The sequence below is a fragment of the Parus major genome, chromosome 28, assembly GCF_001522545.3.
Source record: "Parus major isolate Abel chromosome 28, Parus_major1.1, whole genome shotgun sequence".
Lineage (NCBI taxonomy): Eukaryota > Metazoa > Chordata > Aves > Passeriformes > Paridae > Parus > Parus major.
Genome location: NC_031797.1, coordinates 3,189,654 through 3,209,927, shown reverse-complemented (window position 1 = coordinate 3,209,927; position 20,274 = coordinate 3,189,654). Strand labels below are relative to the sequence as shown.

General features: G+C 50.4%; 1 protein-coding gene across 4 annotated transcripts in view; it reads left to right on the top strand.

The window, feature by feature from the left end:
- SBNO2 (strawberry notch homolog 2) overlaps positions 1-20,274 on the top strand; it is a 47,409-nt gene that overhangs the window by 12,145 nt on the left and 14,990 nt on the right. For 2 of the 4 annotated variants that reach the window (XM_015651785.2, XM_015651786.3), the window contains exons 4-13: positions 574-697; positions 11,723-11,887; positions 15,499-15,591; positions 16,043-16,139; positions 16,333-16,493; positions 16,892-17,025; positions 17,584-17,674; positions 18,773-18,916; positions 19,398-19,515; positions 19,919-20,024. In XM_015651785.2, coding sequence (XP_015507271.1) covers positions 574-697; positions 11,723-11,887; positions 15,499-15,591; positions 16,043-16,139; positions 16,333-16,493; positions 16,892-17,025; positions 17,584-17,674; positions 18,773-18,916; positions 19,398-19,515; positions 19,919-20,024 — 1,233 coding nt within the window. Of the gene's footprint in view, positions 1-573; positions 698-7,849; positions 8,013-11,722; positions 11,888-15,498; positions 15,592-16,042; positions 16,140-16,332; positions 16,494-16,891; positions 17,026-17,583; positions 17,675-18,772; positions 18,917-19,397; positions 19,516-19,918; positions 20,025-20,274 lie in introns of those variants that run through there. The other 2 variants (XM_015651787.3, XM_033520205.1) reach the window with 2 other exon arrangements.

The following is a 20,274-nucleotide window of genomic DNA, read 5'->3' as shown; positions in this document are numbered from 1 at the left end:
TCCCTGGGTAAAACTTCTGTCTGTGTTTCCCAGTCACCAACCCTTCCATTCTGAGCTGCCCTTGAGGTCTGTGAGTGCTGAAGCCCCTGTGTAGGTGGGTTAACAGGGGTGTTTCCCTGTCACAGCTGGTTTGTGGGGCTGTTTTGGGGGTTTTGTGGCCCAAACTGCCATTCAGGTGTGATGTTTCCCTGAACCTCATGTCCTTACCTGGTGTGACTGGCAGGTCCACCACGCCTTTCATGCTGGGACGTCCCAGAGCTTCATTCTGCTTTGTCATCAGGGCTGCAATATTGGGTACTGCAGACCATTGTTACCTATTAAATCCTTCCTGGTTTACACAAATTCCCCCAAATTATATTCTTAATTCAACATTTTTACACTGCTGAGTTTGGGAGGTGGAATAGAACTGGTAGAGATAATATTTTGCCATCTCTCTTCTGGATAATATCCAATAATATCCCTCTCCTGTGTGTGACATCCTGAAGTTTCAGCTTCACTGCTGCCAGAGGCTGAAGTGATCTGAGAAGTGCTGGGGACTGACAGGGAGTAACTGCTTCTCCCATTTCCTTACAGGCAATATTTTAACCCCCCTCAGGATTTTTATATGGATTCCATCAGCAGACCACATTTCTTCGATACAAACTATGCAACTGTGGACCCCACTGACTTTTTACCAAAAAATGGGGATTTTCCTCAGGTAAGTGCAGAGTTCCTGATATCTTTGGGGGGAAAACAGGGCTTTGGAATGCTGGGGTTTATTTTTCAGTGTTGCCTTACTGAGGGAGAATGAAGAGATAGGTGATAAATTTGTCCACCCCCGGAGAAGAATTGTGTGCAATTGGGATCAGTCCTCTGACACCAGGAATTTGAAAGGTGTCCCTGGTTTGGTAGGAGCTTCTCTGTGATAAAACTGCTTCTATCTTTTAAAGGGGTGTTTGGCATAAACACTGGCAGTGCTGGGGATGGTTCTGGCTGCAGGAGGGTCCCAGAGTGTGAACTGAACACGCTTCAGACTCTTCAGTTATTTCCCTCCCAAAATGCTCTTGTGCCACATGTTCTTCCTCAGTGGCTACAAGTGGTGGATTCCTGAATAGTGAATATTTAGAGATTACATCAACTCAGTGCCCAGCATTCCAAGAGTGCAGCCAGGTCAGTTTTTGCAGAACTGAAGCGTGGGAGGAATGAACAGTGACCCTCGAGTCGTTCGGTGTCTCTGGAGCTCCCTCACCTCAGGGATCTCTCTGGGTGGGAAGGAGCTCTTTCCATGATGTTTGGGAATGTTGCACTGGCTTTTGGCAACATCTTATGGTAAGATTAGTCAGTAAAAACTGCAAGTAGTTGATATGACAGAGCTGACTTTGGAATGAAAAAGGGACTGGCTATATCCTTTCTAGGAATTAATACAGACATTGGTGCCTGTGTGTTAATTCCTCCTCGTTGTGTTTTGGTTTTTTGGTGTGGCCAAAGAGAGGTTTTGACCCTTCTTGGGGCTCTGATTTCTACAGATTTGGATGAGCAGGTGCTGGGGATTTGTGCTTTTTGAGGTGGCCACTGGTGTGGTCCCCACATCCAGCTCCCTGTGCCTCACATCAGGGACCAACCAGGGCAGGCACTGGGCTGGTCAGGGTTTTCTGGCTGGATTAAACCAGGTAAATAATTGAATCACAGCAGCATTGATCTCTGCCTCCTGCAGAATTAATTGTGGGAGGAACGAGGCAGAAAGGTGATCTCATCAACTTGTGAGACCATTTACCGGGCTGCGATGGGAAGGGGAGAGAGGGGTCCTTGCCATAGGTCTCACCTCCAGGTCTAGTGGGGTTTGGCTGATGGCTTCAACGGGAAAAGGGCTTAATTATTTCTTTGACTTATGTGTTTTCTAGTATCTTGGTGGTCAGTCAGCTTCCTTCCCTGCTGCATCACAGAAATTGATCTCAGGCAGCTTGGAGGAGTAGAGTTTTGGAGGTTCTTTGTGAAAGGAGATGCTTTGTGTTGGCTGGGTGAGAAAAGAGCAGGAGGCTCTGAGACAAAGCAGGTGTGTGAGTGACCTCAAATGATTCCCAGAGCAAGAAATAATTCTTGTGCTGCTCTCATCCTTTGGGAGAGGAAGTGAGTGATGGGATGTGAGTGATGGGATGTGGGTGAGGTGATTTTAGGCCTTTTCTTTGGACTCTTTCTGTGCCTATTGCAATGTTCCTGCAGGTGTTCTGCCCCCAGTATGGACACAGCAAAGTGTCCTCTGAACCTAATACAGCTCAAACAGTTCCTTCACTGGGGTATTGTACCACCAGGTAGTGCCATGTGCTCCCACGAGGAGCAGAGCAGCTTTATGGTGCTCTCCTGTTCCATGGTTTGCCTGTGAGCTCATGCTCTGGTCCCTGGAGATTCCACAGGTAACAGGGCAGTGATGTGTCACCCTGTGTGTGCTGAAACTGAGAAACAGTGGATCAGGCTTTGTCAGAGCTCTGTTTTCACCCTGCTGGACTTGGTACCTTGGAGGGCTGGGGTGTGTTTGGAGCTCCCCAGAGCCAAAGAGCAGTGCTGGGTGATTTCACCTGTGGGGCTGTCTCTGGAAGAGGAATTTCAGGCTCCAGTGTGCTCTAACAGCTCATTCTGCAGCATGGAGCCAGGTCAGCGTTCCTGAACACTCAGCTTTGGACTTCTGAGCCCCCTACATGATCTCTCCTGGTGCTCACTAGGATTTGGATGCACTAAGCACTGACATGGAAGTCATGGATAAACTGCAGGGGTCTCTGAGCCACCAGGAACTGCTCATCCAGAGAAAAGCTGCAGATCTGCTCACAGGAGCCAGAGTTGGAGCCTGGCTCTGCTGGAGCAGCAGACCCTGAACTGGAGACAGTGGCATCAGTCTGGAGCCATCTGGGAGTTTCCTGAAGTTTTTCCAGCCCTTCCTTCATCAATGTTTTCCACTTTACTGATTTGTCATTGTCCCAGACACCAAATTGTTAAATACTGGCATTTGGCTTGAGAAGCTGAAAATTGCCATCAGGAGGGGTGGGAGAAGCTGAGTGGTTCCATCTTTCCAGGTGGCTGTACAGGAAAGTACCTGTCTTTTCCACACTTTCCTTCTGCCGTGGTAGGAGTGGCAAGGGCTGGTCCAACTGTGCCAAGGGACAACATGAGGAGTTTGCTGCAGTTGCTGGTAAGAGATTCCTGATCCAATCTGTGGTCCTTGGGCAGGCAAAATGGATCAGGTGCTTGTCTGAGGACTTGTGCTGCCTTCACACATAGATACAGGCTGCTCTCTTGGCTTTGCTCCTGTAGCAGAATCCAGAATTTTGAGGAATAATGAAGAAGGATTTGAAAGGTCTGAAGAGCAAATGATTGAGGAATTTGTGTAGCAAACCCTTTCCGTTGGTGGCAGTGATTTTTCTGTGTGCTGTAGGTTTCAGAGAGCAGGAGTTCTGGTGCTTTTTCCTCTGGCATTGGCATTTCCTCTCCTCATCCTTCCATGTTTTGTTTGGGGGTCCTGGTGCTGCAAAGGCTTTGCTGACCTGGGGATGCTGAGAGTGGGAATTGCCACATTTTCTAGTGGCTCTGGGAGTTTCTCTGTAGCTGAACCATTCACCTTGCTGAGCAGGGAAGGTGCTTTGCTGCATGGCCAGAACAGCCTGATGTGAACTTGAACTTGTTTCCTCCACAATATTTTTGGGTTCTGGCTTGCTCCTGGGTGATTCATCCTTGCCGATCTGTTGGCATTTTTTATATAAACAAGTGGCTTGAAGGGAGGTTCAGAAAATAGTTCTGGGAGGCCACGTTGGGTCTGACAGCGTTTCTGGTCTTGGGAACTGTTGTCTTCAGCCAAAGTCTCATCCCAACCACACGGTGCCACCTCCTTATGGAAAAGTCTACGGACTGCCCACGTGTTCTTACAAATCAGAGTCCTGAGAGAAGCAGGGTTTGTTTTCTTTTGCTTCCCTCTGTTCCTGCTGTTAATTCCTGCAGTCCCAGGTGCTGCTGAGCTGGGATCTGGCACTCGTGGGCAGCAGCTCTGCAAAGGCACTGTGGCCATGGTGGTGCTGTCCTGTGACACTGATGGTGAGAGCTGTTAATTGCAATAAGAAAAGATTGAATCCAGGGGGGTTTAACTTATCCTCTGGTCTATGTTGTCCCTGTGAGCTGTGTCTGTCCCCAGAGCATTATAGAGTCAAAGCATCCTGCTCTAGGAGAGCATTCCTGCTCCCCTTGGCCACCACAGATTTTTTTCTTTAACTTCACTGCCCTGGTCAGTTTAGAATTAGTTGAAACACAGACTCTGCTGAACTCCTGTGAGCTCTCTGTTATCTCTGATGGCCTTTGCTGGCAGTCTGTGTTCCCTTTGCCTAATTTTGTGTGACTTGTGGCTCCAGAACAGGACTTTGCTGAACACACAGAAACCTCCTCTGCTGACTTGATATGCCTTGAGGTCCACTGAGAAATAAACTTGGGAGGGGAGCAGCTCCAGGGGAAGGGGAGCAGCTCCAGGGGAAGGTGGAGCTGGGAACACAGTGGGTGTGCAGGGCACTCTGCAGATCCTCCTTCTCCCCTCAGTGAAGCAGCTCTGGGTGTAAATGCTCTGGAAGGAGCTCTGGTCCCCTTTTTAAACATGGGTTATGCTTGGGCTGGAGGCAGGAGGTCAGGCCAGATGGATTTATCCTGTGGGCCAGGAGGAATTGGCTGCTCCTGGGCAGAGTCACCTTCAGTAACGCTGTAAAGATGCAGTTACAGCCTTGTTTGATCTGCTCTGCTGGATGGGGGCTCCTTCCCCCCCGTGTTAATCATAAACCAGCCCTCTCCTCACCACCAGCCCCTTGCAATCTCCTGTTAATCTTCCTTGTTAAAGCAGGAGGAGAAATTAACCCGCTCTTAAGTAAAGTATTAATTTTTAGAAGTGCTGCAGTGCACAGAGCTGGGGTGATTTAGGAGAAATCAATGCAACAGTTATTAAATTATATGGAACACTTGATTGTGGCTGAAACAAAGAGTTTCCTGGAATAAGAAACGTCCTGGAACTTCTGTTGCTGTCCTGGAGTTATGTCTACAGGGAACACAGACATTAAAATCTATTTGCAGGCAGTTACCTGGCTCTTGGCCTTGGGAGAACAAGTGTGCTCGTGTCTTTGTTTCTGCACTGCAGGTTTGGGGTTTGGGCTGATGTAATAACACTTTATAACCCCTCTGGGTGAGATACCTGACACATCCTGCAGGCCTGAGGGAAGGAAAGTGAAGGCTGTGGTTATAACAGCTCACTGTGCACTGACCAAAGGCTTGGTGTGCTCAGGCACCCTGAGCTGGTTTCCCAAGAGGAAGGGAGGTACAATTCAGCTTTTGAGGTGTAATTTGTTGTCAGTGGATGGCAGAAGCCCCCTCAGATGCCTGTGGCCCTGGAGAAAAGGGTAAAAGAGCCTGGAGGGCTCAGATATCCCCCTCCATTCCAGTCTTGATAGTTTTTATCTGTGTTGCTGCCTCCAAGCAGCGATGCCCACTCTGGGCAGGAGGGATGGAGATCTGCCTTCTGAGTTTCTTGGCAGGCACCATTCCCTGCCTCCTCCCTTCCCAAAGCCAACGAAAGCGGGAAAAGCCAGTCTGAAACGCTCAGTGCTCTTAAAAGTGCTGGTAATAGAATCCAATAGCAGACCATGGGGACATGGTTGAAAATAGATGCTTTAATTCAAAGCAGAGTTGGTCTGAGTCAGGGGGTGCAGAAGGTTCCCCAGCACAGCGACTCCCTGGGCTTGGCTGCAAGGGAAAAAGTCAGATGTGAGTGCTGGAATAATCCTGCTTTCCCTGTTTGTCTGTCAGCACACGTGTTCTTGGGTGAATTGTGGGGAGCAGGATTGCCTCTCCCCTCAGACAGGCTGGGAACATTCCAGGTGGTGGTTCCACAGTGGTTTATCTTCCCCGTGGTGATTACACTGCTGTGGTCTTGCAAAATCAATGCAGCAGCCCTGGGTATCTGCGCCGTGTTCCCACTTCCTCCAGCAGCACAGGTCTCTCATGTCTGCATTTTGCCCCACTGACAGAAAAGGAAGAGGAATTAATCCATGTGCTCTTCCAAAGGTTGCAGAAATTGCGAGACCTCGATTGGCTCAGGCAGGACATCGTGGTTCAGTCAAGGTCACACAGCAAGCTGCTAATTAAGACATTTCAGAAATAAATTCTGCCTCTTCATACGTGTCATTAAAGCACCTGCCCCACGAGCCAGCAGAGCCTGCTCTTAAATACAGCAAATTCAGAGAAAAGGAGCCTTGAGAACCCTCAGCCTTTCTCTATCCCCAGCCTGCTGCCCACAGAAACCAAATTCTGTTGTCACTGTGGTCCCTGCAGGACGTTCTGCTGGCTCTCAGGGAGGTGCTGCTTGCAGGTGAGATGGGTCCTGGGAACAGGGAGCCCAGCAGATGCTCCAGCTCCTCCTGGGAGCCCCATCTGTGACTGCAGACCCTGCCACAGCAGTACTTGTGCCAGGGAAAAGGTGGTTTTATTTCCCATTTGCTTATTGAAGAAACCTCCTGGACTAGGTGTGTGGAGTGTGGATCCTCACTGTTGTCTCAATCCCTGTGGAGCCACAGTGCTGGGAGAGTTCTGCCCTTGGAAACGAGCCCTGCTGCAGATATTTGCCCTCTGGGTGGTTTTCCAGCCTCAGAACCTGGCGAGTTTTCCTTGGAGGGGCCCATCCTCCTTCCTCATCTGATGGCATAAAGCAGAATTCCTCCGCTCAGCTCTTCCTGGAAGGCTTTGCTCGCCTCTCTCATGGACCTGCTAGGACTTTGTGCCTTCTTCCACTCCACAGCTCTGCTTTTTTTGAGAAGTGCCTGATAAAGACGGGATTTTCCAGCTGTTCCCGGCACAAGGCCCTGAGAGGAGCTGCCTGAGCAGCTCAGACACAGAACGAGCTGTGCTCCCTTGGAGCCGAGCCGTGGGTGCCTGGAAGGACTGGGAGCAGGGATGGAGACACACTCAGGGCTCCTCTCTTTCCCCGTTCCCCAGTTCCACATGCACTGCTGGCTCCGTGCTCTGCTGGGTTTGCTGGGCAAACTGGAAGTGACCCCACCACCAGCCCTGCCAGGGAAGAGCAAACAGGAGCCTCTTGCACCCAAAACAAACATGACAGTTCCCAGGGATTTTCCAGAGGGTGGGGGGTTCTTTGGATGATTCTTTTAATCTCCAGTGGTGTTGGAGGAGAGCTTCATTAAGTTTAAATCCCTTTCAGATGTCCTTTTTTATTTCCCCCAAAGAAATTTTGCTTATTTCTGTTACCAAAACTGTTGAAGTTAAAAGGGAGCCAGCCTTGGAAAGAGGAGGCAACGGTCCCTGGGAAATAACAGCGATCCTGGGAGGAAAGGGAAGAGAATGAGCCACTCCTTTAGGTTTCTAAAGGCACGATTTGGGGTGGGGCAGACACCAAAGACAAATAGAGCTCTTGGAGGGGGGGGACACCAACATGGGAATACTCCTCATCAGCTTTATCCCTTCAACCACATCACCTGAACCCTGAAATGGGGGGCAGGAGGGCAGGACCCCCAGCTCAGAGGAAGGGGTGCCAGAGGGACAAAGTCTGGCTTTGGGTGGCCGGGGAGGGAGCGAAGGGAGCCCGGAGCCCTCTGGCTCTGCAGAGCCTGGCGCTGTTTACTGTGCTCTGTGGTTGGATTACACCACGTACAGTAATTCTCCTCGCACTGCCAGTAATTTCACTGACTTACCAAGCAGGCATCATTTCCTGAAAGTCAGCCCTGGACTTAGAGGAAGTAAGAGCCCTCTGGTCGTGACTAAACAGTCTATGCAAATCTCCGGCTGCAGGACAGCTCTGCCGGGCCCTGAGTCTCCATTTTCCCTTCTCTGCTTGCTGCATGTTGGCTTTTAAAGCCCCCCGATGAGCCCGGGCTGTGAATGGACCTTTCTCCACTTTCCACTGAGCACCCTCCCCCTGCTGCTGCCTCCCGCACCGACAGCCCCCCGAATGCTGCTCTAAAATGTCCCAAATGCAGTTCTGGCTGAAGTTCCCGTCTCTCTACAAGGTAAAACCTCATTTTTCCTGGGTTTTTCCTCCTCCTCCTCCATGGAATTCCTTGTGTATTTGGTCTCCAGGGAGTTGTGCAGTGGCTGCAGAGTTTTGGGAGTGAAGCCTCTCCACGTTGGGTACCGGGAATAGATTTTATTTTTTATTTTGTCCCAAAGATGTGATTTCTGTTTTGCTGGAACGTGCATTCCTGGACGCTATTCTGTCAGTCAGAACTTGGTCACTGAGTGTGGAATTTGGAGAGAAGGAGCTGTCTGAGGATTGATCCATGTGTTTGTGTACGTGTGATGGCTTTGAGGGGTTTTATTTCCAAAGTTGATGCAGGAAGTGAGGGGAGCACCATCCAGCCAGAGCTAAACCCTCCACACTGCAAGTTTATTTCCCCAAATTTAGACAGACTTTGGGGTTTGGCAGCTAAAAGATTTTATAGTGATCATCTCCAGCTGCTGATTCCGTTACTCCTGAATAATAATTTGCTAAATCTGTGACTTTTGAGGTGCCAAATCTGTCTTGGCTGGAAGTGTGGCTGTGGTTGTGGGTGTGTATTTGGGTATATAGACAGGGTTTTGGGTTTTTAATAAAACCCCCTCTTCACATGGGTGCTCTGCAGTGCAGTCATCCAGAGCTGCTCTGCAGACACTGTTTCCTCAGTGTCTGGATTGTGAGAAAATAAACCATTTCTATTGATGGCTTGATGGAAAAAAAATATTTTTAGGATGCTTGTTCTGTCTGTATTTAGACTTCACCTGTTCTTTCATTATTTTTAACACTTTGTTTTGACTGAGGGAGCTGAGCTGTTCCCAGGGGCTTGGAGAAAGATCAAGTGTCTGGGCCGGGGTACCCTGATTTTTTCCTTATCTTTTCTAGGGAGATAATTGTTTGATAATCTCAATTTTGGGATAATTACAGAAGTGCCATGTGCTACAGTAGCATCAGGTGGTCCTTTGCTCTGAGACCAACCTGCAGCTCTGTCTCCAGCTGTGGGTCCTTGACCCAGGAGAGGCCTGGACCTTCTGGGGCCAGTCCAGAGGACACCACAAAAATGCTGAATTCCAGGAATGAGATTTATGTAAAAAACAGTTGTAGAAAAGTATCTGAAATAAAGATCCTGCCTGTCAGGACAACTTCCATCTGCTGCAGAAATTCAACTTCCACTGAAACAGAAGTGCTAGTGTAGAACCTCATGTTTCTAATGAGAAAAACTTAAACTTCTGATTAATCCATCTGAAAGAGGGACAAAATTACATATTTCAAACCCCAGTGCCTGAGCTGACCCTCACCATGGGCTTTTGGTTGAGGTGATCCTTCTTTTTTCCCCTGAGGTCACCAAGGCAGCTGCTCCTGTTTGTAGCAGATAAACCAGTGGTGTGATTTATCCAGGCATGGTTTCTACTGGTTATCCATGGCCTTGTGTTAAACAATTACCCTGGGTTTGATAAATTTGCAGAGGTGGTGGAAGTTTTTGGGGCAGGGAAGCTGACAGGTGATTAACTTTAGTAGTCTTTAGATAATACAATTAGTTAAGACAAACGAGAGAGTCTGGAAGTTTGTGACTAATTCCTCGTAATGCTGGCAGAGGATGGGATCAGTGCATCACTTCCAGGAGGAGTATTGTCCTCCCTCTGCCTTGGAGGCTGGTTTCCTCTCCCCAGTTCAGCCCAGTGCTGGGGCTGGAGTCTTCCCTGGGCATGGAAGGGGCTGGGTGACATTTGCTGGAATATCTTGGGTTGGGTCACGAGGCTTTCCCATATCCTGTTGCTATTCCAGCCCAGCCCTTTCCTATTGTTGGAACCCCATGGCCCCTCTGTGCTGCCCCACAGCCTCCCCTGCCATGACATGGGTGTGCAGATGTTTCCTCCTTCCCCAGCCTCTCTCAGTGCCCTTTGCAGGTGAACAAACCCTGCTTGGAAGTGTCTCAGCAATGGGGCTGGGTGGGATCTGGGACCATCTGGCTCCTGCACAGGCCACTCGCTCTTGGCCATGGCCAGAGCCACCCAAGTGTTCTTCTGCTTTCTCAAGTGTGAAGGGGGGTCCAGAGATCCCTTAATTCCAAGGTGATAAATCTGGGTGCCTGTTCAGTCTCTGCATACCTTGATTTCTGGGTAATCCTAAAATAGCCACAGCAATAGCAGGAGCTGCCCAGGAAGTGCTGCATTCACTCCCTGAGTCTTTAGGTCCAGCAGTTGGTAACTGAGGAATCCAAACTCCCCACACCACACCTGCCATTGCTGGAGTGCTTCCAGCACCTGCACTGATGGCTTCAGGGCACACACACTGGCCAAATGAGACATCCCTGGGAGGAAGGGGAAGGGAACATGTCCCAGTGGTTTGAGCACTGCAAGCCCATAGCTTTTGATAGCAGACAGGGGGGTCTGACCCAGCTGTTGGCCTGAAGCCCTTGGGAGCAGCACGGCCAGGCTCAGCTGCTCGTGGGTTTATGTCAGGCAGGGCTAAGTGACTTTTAAGAGTCTTTGGCTGCCTTTCTGCCTGTAGTGGGAAATTGGTCCTTTACTGGAAGTGAGCAGTGATTCCTCCTGTAGCAGCCCCTGGCTCTGCTGGCAGCAGCCTGGTGGGTTACCCTGGTGTTCTGGCTGGGCTGTGAGGAACCACAGGCTCACCCACGTTGGCAGCATCTGTGGGGCCACCAAGACAGATTTGCCTTTCCCTCAGGGACAGAGGCTCATCTCTGGCCAGACCTGAGTGCTGGAGTTTGGTGCTGTAAATACGTTGCTCTTAATTAACACCAAAGCTTTTCTGCTTTGACAAAATTTGAAAATTGCTGTTTGGTGTGGGAGAAGGGCTGAGGTGATGGGATGGAGCTGGGGAAGGGGCAGAGTCTGTGCCACAGTGAAGAATGCAGAGCAAGAAGTGTTTATTGGCTCTTGGTTCTCGCCACCTGAAATGGGGAAACCAGACCAATTCTTGATGTTAGGGAGGGGATTGATGGCTCTTTCTGAGCCAAAGTCCGTGTGACTCAAACAGACAGCATCTCTGGCCTGGCACCAAATCAAACAGTTGCAAACCATCCAGCCCAGTCACCAGAAAAAGAGCAGGGACAAAGCCTGGTCCCTGTTGCTGAAGCACATTCCTTATCCAGGCTGGGGCTGGCCCTTGGGAAGAGGATTGGTAGATCTGCCTGGATTTACCTAGATTCAAATCCAGGTGAAAGCAGCGCTCCTTCCCCTGCTCCTGGCAGCCTGGTGTGTGCAGAGCAGGAGGAGAGGGATGTTTCCTACAGGCTCCAGGTAGTGCCACACTGGAAACTGCAGTGAAATAGCCACACTGTGATCGAGTGTAGCTGGATCTCTGGGGGTCCCTGCACGTTAATTAAATCCTTGAGTCCTTTGGGGTCAAGCTGAAGCTTTTGCACCCCTCAGCAGCCCTTTTTAATCAAGCAGAAAGTGGAGTTGAGCGATGCCCTGTTGGATGCTTCTCTCTCTCCCAGTCCATGGTGCAGGGATGTGCACAGCCCGAGTCAGCCTTGACCATGTACCCACACTCCTGAGCAGGGCTCTTCCTGCTTTTTCAATAAACAGATTTTCAAGCAGCACCACAGAGTATATCCTCAGTTCCAGGTTAATTTCTGGAATCTGCAGAGCGCAGAGCCGCTCATTGAGCAGCAAGAAATCAGAACTCACTGGCTGAGTGAGGAAGGAACTCTCTGGTCTCATCCTGCCTCCTCCAACCATGGCTGTGCCTCTGTTCCAGGATTCTTCATACCTCGATGAGCTCTCCAACAACAACTCCCTCTTCTCGTCCCCTGCGGATTCCCTCTCGGACATCGCGGATCCCAAGGATTTCCTGCCCGCCGACAGCCTCAACCACGTGCCAACACTATGGGATGTGAACACACCACAGCAGAACCAGATCGAGGTAGGGGCTGCTCCTTTCCCATCCTCCCAGCAGACAGGAGGTACCTCAGGCTTCATCTTGTGAGGGTTTTACCAAGGAATTAAGAAATCAACCCAGTTTTTTCCGATGTTATTCCGCTGTTAGCGTCTTCACTGGAGGAGGGAAGGGGTGAAGTGGTGTTCAGTCTCCTGGAAGCAGGAGGGAATCCTGTGTCAGAGGGATTCATGCACTCTTGAAGAGTGCAGTGCAGGCAGTAGCTCTTTCTCCTGGCAGGTAGGTGCATCCTGAGGATGATCTATCCCTAAAACATTCAGTAGCTCCAGGGTGCTCAGGAGTGCTGAAGGGATGGACTCCAGGAAAACCACCCTGACATGGATCATCAGCTTCCCCCAGCAGCACCTTTTGTTTGTTCACCAGGGCAAATAGTTCAGTAACAATGACTAAATAACTGTCTCAGCTTAAGACTCACCACTTGTGTTTACTTTGTGAGTCCAAGTCCCTGCAAGCTTTTACATCCCAGAGTTTTTTGGGGTGTGGGAGCTGCCTGCAGTCCTTCAGCATCACCTGATTGTGGGCATTTTGGGGCATTTTCACCAGTCAGCTGGGGGACTGATGGGCACCACAGGCACCAGCTGGCTCTGGAGGTTGTTGGAGCCACATCATCCACATCCACTGGATCTGAGTCTCAGCTCTTGCAGTGCCTGTCCATCTGTGCCTCACATTTCCATTGTAGGTCACTCTCTAAGGAACAGTGAGAGAAAACCACCCAAAGTGGCCACCCCAGGAGGCAACTGGGGTAGTCACTGCTACATTTGGAGGCTCTGCTGTGCTCAGTGTCTCTGACTGTGCTTCCCTGAGCAGGCTGCAAGCCTCAGACCAGTTGGAACTTGCAGTTTGAGGCAGCAGGAAGAGAGCTGAGCAATTGGAATGCAAGAGATGGCTGCAGACATCCCAGGCGTGCAAATTGGTGGAGAGCAGATGCATCCCCCAGGACAGAGGAGACACGTGCTGTGTTGCTCCTGTTCTCATATTAGTGTTGGATTTTTATGTAGAAGTCCAAATCCCTACAGAAATGGTTCTGTGGCAGCCTCTTTCCAAACATCTCAGCTCTGGCTGAGGCATTCAATGCCTAGAAAAATCCTGGAGTTCTGTGTCTGTGGGGTGCACAACAAAAACTCACTGGGAAATGCTGTTCTAAATTCAGCATGAAGAAAAGAAGGGAGAAATAAACGTTGTGTAAGTGTGAGACTGACTTGTGTGAGCACAGCAGGATCTCCAGCAGAGTCCTTGTCCCTGTCCCTTGTGTCCCATGCTGTTCCTCACGTCCTGCCCTCGCCCCTTGTGTCCTGCTGAGCTTTTGGGCTCAGATAAGGCCAATTAACTCCTTGGAATTCCATTTATAAATGACTTCCTTTGGAAAGGAATCTCCAGCTAATTTTAACTCTTGTCTTATCTGTGTTTGCTGAGGCAGTTGGGGCAGAGTTGCTGCTTTTTTTGGCTGTTTTTTAACAGAGTAACTTTTCCTGAGGTGGTGTCAGTGAGGTGCATCCTGGACAGGAGATTTTGGTTTCATTCTTGTGTGGAAGTGGTACCATGTAGAAAAAATTGAAAAGAATGAAAGAATTGCCAGATTGACTCACCATTGGCCTCTGCACACTGGTGTGGGATATCAGCATTTTAGATAATCTTGTCCCTCCCCACATCACCACACCATCGTAGTTTTCCATAGAATTGCAGGAATTTTGCCTTTTGAGCAGCCAGAGCAGTCACTAAGCTACTGTGGTGGAACTCAGTCACAATATTTTATATCCTGATTCCTGTGATCCAGGACATCCCTCAGCTGTGTCTGTGCAGCCAGTTCTGACCCACAGCTCGCTGCTGGGTTATCAGGAATGTAGTTTTCCCAGAACTTTTGTCTGAGACCCAGAAAAGAGCAGGAACATCAGTCTCTCTCACTTCTGATGCATGGGACATCCCAGGAGCCAAGCTGGATGCATCCTGGGGGAGACCCACCTGTAGTTCCCAGGTACAGGAACAGCTTTGTGCTCTTTAAAAATAAACATTGCCAGCTCACTGAGAATCCCTGGATTGAGGTGCCCAGCCCTGAAGCTGGAGGTGGTTTGGGATCAAAGTGGAAAGGGCTGGACACAGAACTGCCTCCAGGTGCCTGTGGGGAGAGCTGTTATCCCAGGGAAAGGAGCTGTATCCAATATGTTGGCTCTGTTTATCACTCAGGAATGGGCAGAGAGGGGGGAGCTGCCACCCTGTGAAATATTTGCAGGAGCAGCAGACAAAACAGCTTTGATTGTAATGGAGTTGTGAAATAACCTTTTAAAAATAGTCCCTGTCATACATTGTGTTTTCTGTCATCCATCTCACACATTCCCAGTGTTTTTAAGGCTGGGAAGCACAGCCCAGCCTTGGAAGCCTGTGACTGGAATTTGTGAGCTGCTGATGCAGTTTTTTGTTGCTCATTCACAGTCTGTTTGAGATGTGAGCAGCCTTCTCCCAGCTCAGAACCCAGGGAAGGGATTTACACAGAGGGAGATTGGCTTGGCAGCCACCTGGGACTGATTCCCTTCCCAGGGAACTCATGGCAAGGTGGGACAAAATGGAGAATAATGCAGAGAGGAGAAAAGTGGAGTAAGAGCAAGGCTGTGATTGTGCAATTGTCAGTCTCTCTCCTGCTTCCAGCCCTCTCATGGATCTGTGTTCCTCTTCCCTGGATTAGCACAGATGGAGGAGAAAATCAAACCAGGAGGTGAGGGAGGGTAGGGAAAGGCAGGAATTGTACAGGTGGATGATCCATCTCCCACTGCAGCTCCTGCTCCCACCTGATTTGGCCCTCCCAGCACATTCTCACCTGTGTGGGTGGATTTCACATTCTCTGCACAGCTGAGGTTCCTGTTGCTTCCGCTGCAATTCCCGAGGTGGAATGCTGAGTGCCAAAGCTGGGTCAGGATAGCAAAGGTTTGTACTTTGGGGATTTTTGTGATGGAAACTCAGCCTTGCATTCACTTCTTGCTGCTGGAGCTGCAAGAACACATCCTGCCCTTCCAGCAGCTCCTGGCCGCTCTCCTGGCCGAGACCAAACTGAGCTTGGATTTGTAGGTGGGGATGTTTCACCTGCTCTCCAGATTTGCTGGCACTGAAAACACTCCTTCTGTCCAGCTTCCTTCTGGTAATTCTGACTCAGCCTTCCAGGAATGGAGGGTGGGTTTTTTCTTTCTTCTTTTTATTTTTCTTTAATTTTATTTAAAAATAGGAGTGTTTATGCCTAAGAACTTCCCATCTTTCTCTGCTGCTGGTGGAGCATGGGTCTGTCATTGAGCCTGGCGCTCTGCAACAGGCTGTAAACTTGGAGTAGTGCTACTCCTGGAGTTGTTGATTGCTTTGGATGCCACGAGCTGCTGGCCTGACCTTGCTCTCTGTCGGGAAATTCCAGGGTGAATTTGTTTGTGTGGGAGCAGACAAAGGCTCTCCTCAGCCTGGAGTATCTTGGGAGCTGTCTCTCCTTGTGGAGTGTCTTGGGAGCTCTCTCCTAGCTGCATGGAGCAGAGATCAGTGTCCAAGGATCTTTGCTGGTGCATCCCCTTGTTTGCCTTTCCTCACCTGCACCCTCTGTGTTGCAGCTGTTCTCACCCAGTGCATCATTCCCTGGCCTGAACAGCTCCAGTGACCACATTTCTGCTGTCCCCAACACCCCACTCCTCATCAGCTACCAGGTGAGAGCCGTGCTGGATGCTCCTGGTGACATCCCAGTGCTGGGGGAAGCACTTCCAACCTTTTTCCCTTCAGAGGGAGTGAGATAAGAAACTCAGGCACAAATCCCTGCCCTTTCCCAGAAGTGTGTTACATTTCCCAGAGGGGAGCCTCGCTGTGTTAAGGGACACTTTGGGCTCTCAGGACTTTGCTGTGGACACAGTAAAGCTCAGGGCAGGTTGGGCAGGGCTCACACAGCCCATGCCAAGAGTGGTGCAAACATCTCTCCCCAGTTTGGTGAGAACCAGGCATTGGGCAGCTCTTGCAGCTCCTGGGGTGGGCTCCCAGGACTGTGTTTAGGGGGGTTGTGGCTCTGGGGGATGGTTCCAGTGGCAGTTGGAGGCTGGGCACAGCACCACACATGTCTGTAGCTCAGCAAGAACATTAACATTGGGTCAATGCTGTTTTCTTCAGTCTCAGGCTCCTGCAGAGGAGGAAGATGAAGGTGAGGAGGAAGAAACAGAAGAGTTGGGGCAGACAGAGACCTATGCAGAATATATCCCTTCAAAATGTGAGTGTTGCCCTGGGAAGTTTTGTTCACTCCGTTGTGGACCAACCTAACGAAATTGTGTGTTTGCTGTGGCACCTCCCAGGCTTGTGGTTTTCTAGAGCTCTGCAGTGCCTGGGGCTCCAGCTGGGTGATGAGCTCTGAGGTGCCCCTGGGGGTAAAGACCTCGGCTGACCTGTGTTCTGTTGTCATTTAGCCAAGATTGGGAAGCACCATCCTGACCTGGTGGTTGAGACAAGCACCCTGTCCAGTGTCCCCCCACCTGACATCACCTACAGCCTTTCCCTGCCCTGCTCCGTGGCTGACAAAGGCTCCCTGTCTGCACTACAGCTGGAAGCCATCATCTACGCCTGCCAGGTACCTCCTGCACCTCAGGTGTCCCACACCTGAAGGAAAATGCCTCTTTCAGGAACAGGTGTTCACATGTGTTTTAAAATGACTGTAATGTGGGTGATGAAACTCCTTTGGCATTTTAAATGCCTTTTGAAGGATTATCTTAAGCCAGGGGTTTCTGTGGCATCTGTTTCCCTAAGAGGCAAGAACCCTGGGCTTTTCTTGCAGAGGGTTTTACATTTTTGGGGCCATTCCCATGAACTTGTGAACTTGACCATGACCTCTGACCTTTCCTGCTGTCGTTTGGCTGAGCAGTGCACGTGCATCCGTGGGATGATTGAAAGGGTTAAGTGGTGCTGACATCAAAGTTCTTAGCAAAGGCAAATCTCGTTTAATTTTCAGTTCTTTTCTTGATTTTGCAGCAACATGAGGTTTTATTGCCCAATGGGCAGCGAGCTGGGTTTCTGATTGGGGACGGTGCCGGAGTCGGGAAGGGCAGGACTGTTGCGGGCATCATCTTTGAAAATTATCTTAAAGGGAGGAAAAAAGCTCTCTGGTAAGTTGTTGGGGTTTTTGGTTTTGGGTTTTTTTTCCCCTCTTTTCCCGTAAGACCTTGGAGTTAGTTTGGATCTGGAAGTAAGGAATTCTTTAGTGCTGATGTTGGCTTCAGGGTTGAGTCATGCTGTGGCCTTGGGTAAGTCGTTTCCACCTCTTAGTGCCTGACTGCTGCCTGTGAAATGGGAATATTCCCCCTGCAGCAGGGATGGAGAATGAGTCACTGTGAAATAGCAGGTTTTGCGCTCCTTGGGGTGAGATGTGGAGCCTTGCCCTGCTCTCCCTGGACTCGTGGAGGGTTGTTCCTGGGCTTCCAGGGTGCAGGAATACGGGGCTTTGCTGCAGATGACAGCCTGTGCCGAGGGGCAGACGGGCTGTCAGATCTCACACTGGGATGTGTGGGCAGTGGGAGATGAGAGAGCTCTGCACAGCTCCTCCTGCTTTAGTCAGAGCTGTTAATCACCGTGTGCTCTGACTCCCCGGGGACATAGCCAGCCCCAACTGCTGGGGGAGATAAGCAGCCCCAGGAGGAGATAACCACCCCACACCTCCTTCACAGGTTCAGCGTCTCCAATGATCTCAAATACGATGCTGAGAGAGACCTGAAGGACATCGAGGCCTCCCACATTCCTGTGCATGCTCTGAACAAGGTAGGAGCTGCACTGCTGCTCTGAAATCAGCCCCCAGGAGCAGTTGGAGGCTCTGGCTGAACACGTGGATCAGGACGAGGCTCAGGCAGCAGCAGAGCCTCTGTTCCCTCCTCCCAGCCAGCTCTTCCCACTCAGGACTCCAGCTATTTTTATTGTGGAGCTGCACAGGGAGCACAGAGTTGTTCCCTGCAGGGAGTGGGAAGTGTCTGCAGGCGAGTGCAAGTACAGCAGAGCTGGAACCTTCTTCACCATTCCTAAAGAATCCTGTGGAGAGAACAGCTCTGTGAGACGTGTTCTGCTCTGCTGGGCCAGCTTTTCCCCGTGCTGGTTCTTGGAATCACTTCTCAAAGCTGTAGGGAGCACAGAGATGCCCAGACTGGTGTCTGTTGGGTGTCTGTGGTTGAGTCTCTGGTGTTTCCCAGTTCACTTAAATCCCCTCCTATGGTTTTAATGGTATTGAATAACCAGCTCTTACAAAGTCCATAGAAACCACAGGTGTTTGTGACATCTCTGAATGTGCTCCACTTGAGGAGGTTGAAAGGGATTTTGTTTTCAGCCCCAAAGGACTTCAAATGGAACTTTCTTCAGCTTGTGATCAGGGGTTTGTCTTGTATTTCATTACATGACAGGTCCCTGTCTTGTGTTTCATTACATGTGTGATCCATGGCAGCAAGACAAGCAACAATCTCACTTGCTCAAAGAGAAAATTATTTTCTAGAAGGAATTAAAACAAACAGGAAGGGTCAAAGCAGTGAAAGACTCTAAACAGTTGCTTAAAAAAAAAGGAAGCACTTTTTTTGCCAGTAAATCTATGTCCTTGTGCAGTCCCCACAGTTCACTGCAGACTTCCAGATGTGCTGACACATTGGCTGGGCCACTTCTCCAGGCATTTACAGTCCCTGTCATCACCATATTTCAGTGCCAAACTCAAATGCTGAAGGCATCAGCTACCAGCAGCTTTTTGCCTGTTCTGAGCTCAGGCTGGGATTTGTTCTCAGAGCGGGAATGTGTCCAGCACGGCATGGAATGTGGGTAGGGATGGGTGTGACATGCTGGGGACAGCAATCACAGCTTGTGTGTGCTCTTTTCTTCCTGCAGATTAAATACGGTGACACAGCTACCTCAGAAGGAGTCCTCTTTGCCACCTACTCAGCGCTGATCGGTGAAAGCCAGGCCGGGGGACAGCACAGGACACGCTTAAAACAGATTTTGGAGTGGTGCAGGGAAAACTTTGAGGGAGTTGTATCCTTATAAAGCCAAGAGACAAAACTGCTGCTTGTGGTTGTGCCTCAGCAGGGAACAAAGAGCCTGGGGGCTTGTGAAGTCTCAGGGAGCAGCTGTGGGAGCAGCCCAGTGCCTGCAGGAGACAGGAATCCCCCACACTCAGATCTCCTCCTCCTCCTCCTCCTCCTCCTCCTCCCAGGATGCAGTTAAGAGGAGGAGAGGAAGAAGCAGCTGGGATTAACATTTTCAGCATTCCTCTCCCTCAGTATTACAAAACACATCTTGGAGGGGAAGGGAGAGGGAGGGGTGGATGACTTTGGGTCTGAAGAGCACAGGGATGGGCAAACCCAGCAAATTCCATGTGAGGGCCATGAGTCAGTCCTCTTGATACTGGGACAGGTTGTTCAGTTGCTTGGAGGAGACTGGGCTCTATCTTCTGTCTGCTCCCATCCCCAGGATGAAAATAGATCTTTTTTCCTTAACTGACACTCCTCCCCAGATTGTGTTTGATGAATGCCACAAAGCCAAAAATGCCAGCTCTACCAAAATGGGCAAAGCAGTGCTGGACCTGCAGAACAAGCTGCCTCGAGCAAGGGTTGTCTATGCCAGTGCCACAGGTGAGCTGCTCTGCCCACGGTGTGGGTGTGAGAGTGGCAGAGGTTCCCTCTCACCTGAGGGGGCACCCCGAGGTGTGAATGGGTGTGAGATCTGTAAGGAGAGGCCAGTGGTGCTGCAGGGCTAGAGAGGAGCTCAGCGTGCTGAGAGCTGCCCCAAGCCCCATCACTGATGTTATTTGTGATTTTTGGTGGGTTAGATTAATTTCCCTCCAGTTTAACTTGTTCCTGGCCAGCTGTTCCAGCTGCTTGGTGATGCTTTCCCACTGAATGTAAGGGAGGGCAGTGTTTGGAAAGGTCTCAAAAGGCACAATGGCAAATGACAACCTCTTCAGGTTCTCTTCACTTGAGTCACAACTACTCCCAAGTGCTGTGGGTTTGCTGACAGTGATTTCTGTCCCAACAGGTGCCTCAGAGCCAAAAAACATGATTTACATGAGCCGCCTGGGGATCTGGGGGGAGGGAACCCCATTCCGAGCCTTTGATGAGTTCCTGCACGCGATTGAGAAGAGGTGAGTCCTGTCCAGCCCTGTGCAGGGGGGCCTTGTGTGGGAGGTGGTGCAGTGCCTGAGGATGGTGTGGGCAGCATGAGCTGGGGTGGGGTTGGTTCTGGAGAAGCACCTGCTCTGTTCTGCCCTGGAGCAGAGGGAGGGTTCCACAGCTGGGGTTCCACAGCTGGGGTTCCACAGCTGGGGTTCCACAGCTGGGGTTCCACAGCTGGGATTTCACATCTGGGGCTCAGAGCTGGGATTTCACAGCTGG